At 35.1% G+C, this 12,180-nt stretch overlaps 1 protein-coding gene across 1 annotated transcript; it reads right to left on the bottom strand.

Annotated features, from left to right (window-relative positions):
• Window positions 1–777: 777 nt before the first annotated feature.
• Window positions 778–10,137, bottom strand: LOC114823963 (protein CLT1, chloroplastic-like). Its single transcript, XM_029099989.2, has 10 exons — window positions 9,406–10,137; window positions 6,217–6,362; window positions 5,652–5,689; window positions 4,909–5,024; window positions 3,694–3,793; window positions 3,572–3,607; window positions 3,183–3,233; window positions 2,926–3,049; window positions 1,931–2,056; window positions 778–1,392 (listed from the first exon to the last, which is right to left on the bottom strand). Exons 1-10 carry the CDS (start codon window positions 9,861–9,863, stop codon window positions 1,220–1,222), a joined length of 1,368 nt encoding a protein of 455 aa, XP_028955822.2. The 5' UTR covers window positions 9,864–10,137; the 3' UTR covers window positions 778–1,219.
• Between the last annotated feature and the right edge of the window lie 2,043 nt (window positions 10,138–12,180).

Raw genomic sequence — 12,180 nt, forward strand, 5'->3', positions numbered from 1 at the left:
CCAGAAGAAGAAGGAGGAAGAAGAAGAAGAGAAGAAGAAAGAGGAGGAGGAGGAAGAAGAAGAAAAAAAAAAAGGGGGGGGTCTGAACCCAGAAGAAGAAGAAAGAGAAAGAAAAAAAAACAAAAAAAAAAAAGTTGGCAGATAGGTTTTTTTTAAAAAAAAATTAAAAAATTATTTTATTTGTCACGTGGCAGACATTTGGCAGCCACGTGTCATATATGTGGCAACCACGTCATCATTTAACAGATCCATGGATGGAAAATATAACGGTTGTATGAAATTGAAATAAAATAGTACTTGAGATATGAAAGTGAAATGTTTTAAAGATGTTGTATAAGATTGCAATAGACCTCAAACCTGAGGGGCTACTATGTAATTTACCCTAAATAAAAATAACAGAAATAACATAACTTGAAATACTTTATTGACGAAAAATACTTGCTATACAGAATGAAATAATAGGAATAAATACAAGAATTAAATTGATACTAACTTGATTAACCACAGGCAAAGGCTAGCGCAAAAACTATGTTCGTCAAACAATATTTATGTCCCACTCTTGTGCTTGTGGTTCTACAACATCTGATTGACCAAGATACAACTTGTATAACCCACACTAGATTATATAATTCTAGCGAATTGTTTTGTGTTTACTCTCTGAAATTGTTTTGTCTTGATTAATTAATATTAATTGCATTAAGCTATATTATACAAACCTAATTCACACAACCATAAGGCTCAAGCCTTCAATCCATTTCCGAATGGTTCACGTTGTAATTACTAGAATAAAGGACTAGAACTATATAAATGGCAATGGGAACTAAAAGTTCCCCGATGTGGGACACTAAGAGTCTCAAAACTCCAACAATCACAAAGGAAGATTACAAGTAATAGACTTACAACAAACAAAAACAACTACCAAACTCCCTACGAAATCAAACTCCGCTCTCTTTCCAGCAAATGCTCTCACAGATTTTTTTTCTCTGGGTCATGAATGCGCACATCGAGAACTTTTCTTCATAGGAAAAACAAAAAATTCACAATCAAGCTTTCTTGTTTTCTCTCTTCGAATATGACGGATCTTCATCTCTACAGCTTGTGAATGAAGTATCATCAATGGACATTGGCCAATTTCCACACAAGGAGTAAATCCTTCTGTATTTTCCTCCTATCTTCTTAACCATGACGAGACCAATCCCTTGCTTTTTGGCCTTGACCATCAGACAGTAGGAGGTGATGGGGAGGCATTAGTTGGATAGACTGAAGGTGTCCAGGCATAGATGAGCAAGCCAATTACAAGAACAATGGTCCCAGAGACAAAGCCAGTGGGCAACGAGGCTGCAACACCTAGGTGTGGTAGTGGCAGCGTGAAGACATACACAGATATCGGCACTGCAATGCATGCCCCAAACGATGCCAACATATGAATTTGGTCAATCCACAAAGCACAAAATAACAAGAGGAAAATATATCAAATTTAGTCTCCTATTTGTTATGTTGTAGTTACGGCTTTTGTTGCTATTTTTCTGATGCGTTGCCTACTTTTATGGATTTACTCATAATGGGAAAACTGAACTGTAAATAGAAAGGCTAATAAACCTTCCAATTATCCAATAATGTCTGCCTTTAAAAAGCTCATATATGTTTAAGGCAGGTTGGTTTTAGTTTTTCAGGTGATGTTCTAAAATTTAAATCCAAACCAACGCCGAACCAAATGCACAATGCATGGTGAGCACCGACCATTTAGTGACCCATCATTCAGCTTCTTGGAATAGCAACCACATCAACAAAGCCAAAATTTCAGGTTTCCCATTTTGCATGAACCAACTGTGGTAGTTTAGTAGTATATACCTTTCGAATGGAATTTTTTTTTTTTTCCTCTTTTAATATCAGTCTTCATATTGAAGTTACTGCAATAAAATTGACATACCTGAAAATGTCGATGCGAGGGAAGATACCACAGCAGAAGATATCTTGAGAAGATGCAGCAATGATATGTTAAAGCCCATGTTGACAATAACAAATAGTAACGGAAGTAATGGAGCACCATCACATCCTATAGCCAGCCAATATCAATGTAATCAAATAAGTTACTCCAGTGGTTTAGATTACTCAACATAAGTAAAGAAGGACGAAATGATATTTTAATATCGAGTGGCCCTAACAAACCTATATTGGTGTTTTATATTCTCAAAAGCAGACGACAAATTCTTTGCATAAAATGGAAATATTACGCTTCTCTTTTCTTATTTTGAGTAAGTAGCATTGTCGTATGGAAGACAATGAAACTGACAGATATATTGTTCTATGCAAAATATGACATATGTACGTACTATGCCACAGACAATTATTCTTCTATTTTTTTGTGTGGGAGTGTCTATATATGTATAATCAATGCCACCCGTGTTGTGAATCCAACAGCTGTGCTTAAACCTCTAGATATGGTGGTAGCAGATACTAATCCAAGCTTCATGGATCATAATTAATTCTACTGTGTGGCACAACAAAAAAATGGAATTAATTGAATTTAAGCAAATCTATCTTGGATACAAGAGCCTAATGATCTGAATTTCAAACGATATGAATGACCAAATCTGAGAGCGAGGCATCTCGTAAATAAATAAATCAACTAGATGAGAAACAACATACATTAAGCTTCACACTAGTTCCCCCCCCCCCCCCCCCCCCCAAAAAAAAAAACAGCTCACTCTTAATAGAACCTGGAGTCATATCATTGGTTGTATTCCAACAGTAACCTACTAGCATTTTTTTAGTCTCTATAGAACATGGATTTTCTCTGAAGCCATTTGATTCTTTTTGCCTTCATAGGCATTTATCTTAAATACATTTCACTTAAAAATTGAACATCAACAAATTAAATCTGAATAAGAAAGTCAACTGTAGGCTGAGCTGATAATGTCTTACCTGTTGATAAAGTACCCATGTTTAGAAAGCAAGCTGCACCGTCTTTAAGATAGTTTGGCAGTTGACCAAATGGAATCCCCCATAATTTCGACAAAAACGGTAAGAGGAGGCATATAAATAGTGCCTGCAATTCACATTTACAATAGATATTTGGCTTTCATTACAATTTTTTTAAGAAGACAACACAACAAGGTGAACTCAACTTCGGGACACCAAAAACCTAAATTTGAAGTCACTGTTTGACAGTTGATACTTACTTGGAAAGCAGATCCAAAGGAATTTACAACAAATAGGTCCACCGATCTTCCCTGTAACAGATTGAATGTAATAATAATTCTCAGATCAAAAGAACCCAAAAGAATTAATCTCATTAGAAAATAAATAAATGAATTTGTTTGATCTCTATACCCGATTGTGTTAGAACGTTTAGAATAACATCACATTCCAATAAGTTATGCCGTATTGATTTTAGGTCTTGGTTTCAGTGGTAATTCTTATTTTTTGTGATGACCCATTTTCGCAACTCAAATGCAATGTAGCCATATGGGTTATATCCTATATCTTGTTGCTTCCAAATCCTTTAGAAAGCAGAAGATACAATGACTCTAGGAACATAGAAATGAGAACTGTACATGGCCATTAGTACCTTTAACCGCTGACGAGCATCCAGAAAGATTACTTCCTACAAAACGATAAAAAGTTTCCTGTTACAGGGAATGTAATAAAATGTCAAAAAGTCGAAAAATTAAACCGTAAAAATATTACAACCTTCAGCACTGTATCAGCTGCTTGGAACAAAAATGAAACTATCATGAGAAGACTCCAAAATACACCAGCTTCTTTTAACGAATATCCAGCACTAGATCCACTTCAGACAAAGACAGATGTAAGTACTTGACATGCTAACACTGTACATAAGACAATCAACACGAACCTACTTAAGAGGTATCCAAATTCTACTTGAGACCAATTTATAGAGATAATTGACAACTGCGGAATGGACTCAGAAAAAACTAAAAAGTAAAATAACAAAGATCAGTTTATGAAGTAAATCACGTAAGATTGGTTTTGTCCGGAATTTTACAGTTTGACCATTTGACTTAGTGAAACAATCAACTACTTAACATGGCCATAAGAACACAGGAGGGAAGAAGTACATAACTGTGGTTGGGGTAATTAGGATTTTTTTTCCATTCCAAAACTTATCAAGGATTTTTTTTTTCCCAAGTTTTATCAATTATCAACAAAATCAAGAAAATACCCGCAGTTTCTCTATAATTAGAAAAAGGTGTTACACATCTAAGCTTTTTGTGTCAACTGTAAACCTATAGGAAAGGATCTAGTAATCAGTGTGATGCCCAACACCCAACAATGCTGCATTGATTCCCTACGTGATCAATGCAATTAACACCTTATAGTCATATGCGACATCCACGACACTCCACAAGTTAAAATCCACCTCTAGTGCATGCGTGTGGCTGTCCATTTCAAGTTAGTTTGCCCGTATTTTTTGTTTTCTTTTCGCAGGGGAGTTCCTTGAACCCAAAGAGCATCTGAGCAACAGAACCTGTAGGGATGGAGGCAAAATTTTCAAGTTGGCTGGGCTATACTTATCTTTAGAAGAATTGGTTGCCTGAAAATACAGGGGCTGGCCTTTATTCATGCCGATTGAATCTATAATCCTAAATAGTTTTGAATTCTCAGTGCTTGTTCAGAATCTACATTACTCTGTGAGACAGCTATGACCAAAATATTGCAAGTTAGTTTTTTTCTTTAAAACCAGTATCCTCGAGGAAGCTGCACTTGAAGAATACTTTTTCAATGTTTTTGCCCTCGGTCAATTTACATCACTCAAACTTCACAATCCAAAGAGGAACAGATTGGTCGCGTTGACACAGAAATATCAAATGAATATGGTTCATTCGCAAGCTTCATTGTAAGGTCATAAGTTTAATCAAAATGATGTTGAAGTATATGTCTTACCTTGCTACAGTTATGATTACACCAATGGCTACAAGAACGCACCCTAAAAGTTGATTGACCCTGTATCTCCTTCCAAGGAAGATAATTGACAGGAGAATTTGCCAAACAAGAAACGTCTGCAAAATAATTACGAGAATAAATCAAACATCCAACTTTCAGTATTCCATTACTCGCGTCAAAAGGTGCCAAGCCACGTCATTTAGTGGAAAAACATATGGAGATTTGGTACAAAGGCTAATTTTATCATGTCGTTTTCCTATTTTCAGCCAATCCAATTGTTATGTTTCTCAACTGCAGTCGGCTTGAGTCCACCAGCAGCAATTTTTTAATAACACGAAGTGAAATTTTAAATCCCAGAACACTGACTGATTATCCTGGCATAAAACTTGACCAGCAGAGTTCAGTAGTTACATAGTTCCTACATTGGTTCTATTTGTTAATCGGCTTGCCTATAAAAACATAATATTTTTAATTGTGCTGCATGCTTCAACTCCACTCAGTACTCTACCAAAATTTTAATATTTTTACATGTATAATTGCATTTATTTCTCTTTTTTCAATTTCATCTCTAAAGCCATCATCTAATTGGACTGTCCCTTCATTTCAAACCATAACGTGCTAGCTTAGGAAATTCACAGATACACTTATTTCAGAAAACATGGCATAATTAGAGCACCAGAACAGAATTACATATATAAGAACAAATAGCTGTATCCAGGAAGTGAGCACTGAAACCGGCTTACCTGAGACAAAACTGGAATTGATGCTCCAGAAAGAATTGCTGATTCAAGAAAGAGGAAAAAAAATAATAAATGATATTTGCGTATCAATCTTAATGTTCAGCAGCAAATAATGCTTAGTAATATATGAATACTCAAACCCTACAATATACAACAAATTTACGAACAGTACTACAAAGCTTGCATAAGATGGGCCAACATTCAGCAGTGGGTTGGTTTCCCATCATACAGATACAACCAATAAATTCAAAATAAGTGCATGAGAACTAGTGAAGACCTGGACTTGACAAACATAAATGTTAATAACGAATAAATTATATCAAAAGGAGATTTCAGGACTGAATCAATTGATACATGATGAAGATGAAAAACTGAACATAATTATAATTAAATCTTAGTAAAGTGAAACAAAACTATAATAATGATGTTGAAAAAGCATCACATAACTTCCCCACGGAAAGGACGAGAATGATGATGTTTAAAAAATGAAAAATATCAAAGAGCAGCTAAAAAATTCTGAAGATTTCCTTGAAAGAAAGTAAGATTGAAATGTATTACAAAATGTTACCTCCAGCTGCCATCCCAGTAGCAGCACCAAGAGCTTCCAAGAGGCCAACAGCAAGAAATGGAGCTTTTGGCATGGATAGCATCTCATCGGTAACAATACCAGCGCGATACCGGAGATACAAGACTGAGAAATATACAATTACATATCTGAGAAGCAAAATTAAAAGGCAGCAATTGATGTTAGTCCATGGTATTGAAGCGTTTGAGGTATTGCTTGTACACCTCCCTTTAGTCAATGCCATCAATAAAACATAACTCGAAGTAGGAAAAGGAAACAATAAATAAGTGAAAGGTATGCTTTATCTATACAAAATGGTAGCTACGTTAGTAGAAAAACATCAATGGTAAAGTTTACTTTTCGAACAACATCTATATGACTTTTCACAGTGAAAGTGAACAAAAAGCCTATCAAAGAAAAGTCATAAAAATATTTGAGGCAGCGGTGTGTGGAAGATTCACATTAGGTGATTAGTTCATATCACATTCACAGAACAATGGAAAAAACATTCAAGATGCCTTGCTGTCGTTTCAGAACCTATTAGCTATTGGCAGTTAAGGGTTGGTGGTTCTCATCAGGTGATAGCCTGATAGGAGATACCCATCTACGTCTGGTAACGATTTCAATGATTATAAATTTTGGTATTCAGGCTATTACACCTATTAAGCCTGATCATGAACTCATAAACAAGTTGCAAACTATTCAATCATACAATTTGGCACAGTTTGGGGAGAACGAATCAGAGTCTAACTAGTTCCTTTTTTTATCAAATGGATTTAAAGTTAGGCCAAAAAAACCCCTTCTCATCATAACATAAACTCATATAAGATAGTACACATGCGCAAAACAATCTCAATTTTATTTTGACATTTTAGCATTGTTTATAACTTGTGTGTCCTCATAGCAAAAGTAGGTTTACGTTACCCAAATCAATCATCAATGTAGTCCAACAGTTGAAAGATCATAACCGTACCAAAAAGAAATCCTGAACCTAAAACCTGTAACCCTAAACCTTAAAACGTTATAATTGCCAGACATAAGAACTAAAAATTTAGATGATTCTACATGTAAAGAATTATTAGATGAGAAAAATTCAAAGTGAAAAAGACATAATTTAGAAGGAGTTGCTCATATTTTATAAAACTTCTTTTCTTTTTAGTCCAAGACATATTCTGCACTAATCTACACTAAAGAGAGGAGGGAGGGTTTGAACCCAGGACGTAGTGGGTGAAAGAAGAAGGCCCGAATCACTTGCTAAAATAAAATAAAACATTAAAAATATGTTTGAAGTGTAAAATTTGAGCAACTCATTTTATTCCACAATATAATGAATTGCTCAAGTTTTACAATTACGCACTATTTTTAATGTTTCTTATCTAAATGTTTATAATATTGTAAACGCAAGGAATACCAACAATATTATAAATGTTTCTTATCCAATTGTTTATAATATTGAGTTTTATAAAATACAAGCACAATGCAAGGAATACCAACAATATTTGTCCATGGAGACATTGTATAATAATTCAATTTAAAAATTATTTTCATGCTTTTTTTTTTGAAGTTAAAAATGATTTTAGAAAACTAAAGCATGAAAGTTGTTAGATATCCTAAGCTTTTATTTATGGACCACAAACCCAAAAGCAAAAAGAAATGAAAAGGACAGGAGGGAGCTCTTTGAGCACCCACTTGACACACACACTCATTCAAAAAGCATAGATGGATGGAATCAAATATAACAAGAAGAAAGAAGGGCAGGATATGAACCTCTCCCTCCTCCCTCCCCCCTCCCTTTTGACTTATGGGAATCAAAAAATCTGCTGGTAATGGTTTAGATTCAAATTAGGCCCACCCACTATCTCTGCACTTTCGCAGCGTCTCCTTCTTTATCCACCCTTTTATTTTCCATTAGAAAACTAAAATAAAAGTCACACACATCATATTATTATTCCTACACACCTTTATTTTCAGTCATCGAATTAAATAAATAAAACCGAAATAACATTCCAGATTAAGCAAGTATGTGCAAGAGATGAAAAGAATATGTATCATTTCCCTCAAAAGAAAGGTAATTCCAAACAAGTCGATCTGGAATGTCCATTGCTAGCACAATATATTTATATACAGTTGCTCTAATTTATGATATGGAACTCAATTGTCACACTGCTGGCCAACTGCCTTAACTCACATATGCATATACAATCGCTATATACACATCCATGTATCTAATTCTACACATAATGCATACATAGGCAGTCCTAGCACGTAAAAGACGGAATAAAAGGAAGGAAGGAAGAATTTGCGGTGTGTAAAACATGAAAAGTAGAGTGGACGAATCCAACTTGGATTCGACAAGGCAGTCATACTCATTACTCACCATAAAGAAATTCACAACTAGAGGAGTCGTGTCCTTGTGCTCTATGGTTGTCATTTTCACCTCATGAAAAAATCACCAACTTTTAACATATGTTTTTTGGGTTTATCTGACATGATCCTCCAACCAAAAACATTTAACAAATCACAGGCCTATTCGATTCAACAAATCTCAACCCTAGAATGTTGAATTTTACTTTGTCTGAATCAAGGCTCCCAAACGATGAAGGGCCAACTATTTGGACACCCTACCATCTGCACTCATTTCGTGGATCTCACTTGTAAGCAACGTATACACTATTACCGTCGGGTTTGTGTCAAAGACATGTGAGAGTTTTTGTCCACATTACATTGTATCACTGATGGACCGTCGGGTTTGTGTCAAAGACATGTGAGATTTTGACCTAAAAAACAAATGTGAGGAAACGATGTCGTTGGACGACAACTATTGTCGTCGGTCGCCGTTAGTGTTTGTAGTATTATTGTTTCTTCTACACTTTCGGTCAACTAAACGCCCTGAAAACCAGTAAATCAAATGATTGTGGCCGAGTCTTGTAAATTCTAAACTAATTTCCAAAACCACCCAAAAATGGAAAATAAAATAATTAAAAAATAGGGAATTTTAACGAAAAGTTTACGCTGCTGTTTATTTTAACGAAAAACCATATTTTTAGGCTAAAAAATCAAACCTAATACTATTCAATTTACCCTTTATTTTGCCCTTATCGTTAAAACTCAAAATTTTCAAGTCATTTTTATTAGCTTCCTTACAAAATAATCATGAGAGAGAGAGAGATCGAGAGAGGCGGTGTCAGTTACCCGAAAGTGGCGAGCTGAGCCAGAAAGAATGGGTAGTGTTTAAGGGGGACCAAGGCCAGCTTATAGAGCACCCGATTTCCGACCCCCAGAACCACCGTAACCGCCGCTGCAACCGCCACGTCCACCCTCCGATCCTTACTACTCCTTTCCAGCTCCACCGACGCCCGATACTCCCCCACCGCATACGAGCACGGCCCCGCCTTCAAGCTCTCCGCTCCTTCCCCGCCCTCCGATCGCTCCCACGCCCCTCTGGACCCCACCGCTTCCACCGTCCATGTCACCCGCCGCAAATGCTCAGACGGCGTCGTCCGCAGCCGGATTCCTTGCCGGAGAATACTCCCGTAATATCTGTGCCGGAGATGTGAGATCTCGGGCTGCAAGCGTGGTGGTTCCCGGATCCAAATTGGTGGTTCGGGAGCTCCGGCGCCCGCCCATACGCGGTGGATACTCGATATCATAATAGGAAGTTGTGGAATTGTAAATCCGATGTTTTGTAATAATTTCCGTATACATAGAGAGAAGGAGAGAGACGTGATTGTTTTGTCGTCTCAAGTGACATTAACGTTGATTAAAAATCGGTCAAATATGTTTTTTATATTTTCAACAGTAAAGTAGTTTCGTTTTATGTAAAAATATAAGTAAAAAATTGTGATCACACGATCTTTTATGAACGGATAATATTACTTGATCTTTGAGATCCCAAGTAAAAAGATCCAAAGATAAACCCCTCTAGTTGAATACTAGTGGTAGGTGGTGTCGTTTTTGGAGAAGCGTAGTTTAGTGTGTAAGCACAGCAATGAACCACGACGAACCCTCTGATGACCTATCAAAGATTAGGGGGGAGATCCTCGGTAGTGGTGACCCTTTCACTCAAGGACTTGGTTGGGTGTGAAGAGACTTTTTATTGTTTTGAAAACACGATTCGGTAGTAATAATACAAGAGAGTTTTAATAAAAATGACTTGAGCCAACTTTTTTAAAACAAAAAACCATTTACAACTTTTATTTAATTAAAATGACTTGAAATTTAATGAAAATGACAAAATACAATACAGCGCCAAAAAAAAAAATCCCATGGGCTATAAAGCAAAGCCTAACATGCAACATCAAGCTTTTCTTCCAGTTTTGTCCCCAACAGATGTTAATACAAATTTGTTAACACAACTTCACATTATTTACAAAATTGCATCGAGCCTAAAAAAGTAATTTAATTTTTTATTTTTTCCTCCAACAAACGGTTGCAACCATTCCCCAAAACTCATATCATGACATAATTAATTCAAGAATCACCACCCCCACTTTCATCCTCCAACAAACGGTTGCAACCATTCCCCATAACTAATTTAGTCTCTTGCATCCACCATCCGTCCTTCCGTTTTTCCTCTGCACAATTCCCACAAACTAAAAATATTACTTTTCAAATTCAATTTAATAAATAAGAAACATACACTTTTATAAAGCTCTTCCCAAACAGAAAAATAGTCTACATGTCCAAATAAAATAGGTGACTCTTATAAATGGTGGATTGTCTTGGTGTTAAGGTTATGTTTTCAACTTGTGCCATTGCAGATTTAAACTTTTTATCCTCTTAGTATAAATTAGTATAGAATATAGATTGTACTAAAAAGAATAAGTAATTAGTATAGAATATCGTTTGTACTAAAACAAAAATTACACATCAAATTAAAATTACATAGCAATATCCCATCAAATTATCTTTTATATCAGCAATTCAAGGGCCTTGAATTACAGCTTTACAAGTCGCTTTGTTATGTCCCATCAACAACCTAAAAACAAATCAACAGAAAATGCATCAATAACATACTAGAAATTTGATACTTTATGATTCTTCAAGTAATAAAAAAGATCAAATAACTCAAATATTCCCACAAGTAAACAAAATTATCAATTATAAACACATAAAAAGTTTCTAAAATCTAAAATTTTCGAACTACACACTATTTCTAAAACTAAACGCTACCACTATTTCTAAAGCTGAACACTTATTATTTCTAAAACTATGCACTAGCACTACCACTATTTCTAGAACATAACACTAACTATTTTAGAACTAAACACTGATTATTTCTAAAATTATACTGATTATTTTTGGAACTGAACAATAACTATTTCAAGAAATGAACATGGTACTATCATTATTTATTAAACTGAACACTGGAACTATCACTATTTCTTAAACTGAACAATAACTATTTCTAAAACTAAACAATGTACTATTTCTTAAACTAAACACTAACTATTTCTAAAACTAAACAATGTACTATTTCTTAAACTAAACATTGACTATTCCTTAAGTTGAAGATTGACTATTTCTAGAATTGAACAAGGGTATTATCACTCTTTCTTAAAATGAACACTGGTAATATCATTATTTCTTAAATTGAACGCTGGTACTATCATTATTTCTTAAACTGAACACTCATTTTCCCCAATTACTCACCCAGCAACAAAAATTTACAGTGTTATGAACTAAAAACCTTCAAGTTTTCCAAGCTTTATGAGCTAAAACTAGCATTAGGAGATTCAAAAGTTCAAAACTCAGCAAACAAATCAAATTTACATATAAATAGATATATTTAACAAGCACAATTGTTAGTTCTAAAGTAAATATACTTCCTATTAACATATATTAGAGTTAAAAATCCTGAAATAGGTGATGGAGAATGCCCTTGTTCAGATTGTACAGAAGAGAGAACGTGTTTACCACCTACAGGATCTTGATGTCGTAGGTATCACTTATACATAAAGGGTGCGT

The sequence above is a fragment of the Malus domestica genome, chromosome 03, assembly GCF_042453785.1.
Source record: "Malus domestica chromosome 03, GDT2T_hap1".
Taxonomy (NCBI): Eukaryota; Viridiplantae; Streptophyta; class Magnoliopsida; order Rosales; family Rosaceae; genus Malus; species Malus domestica.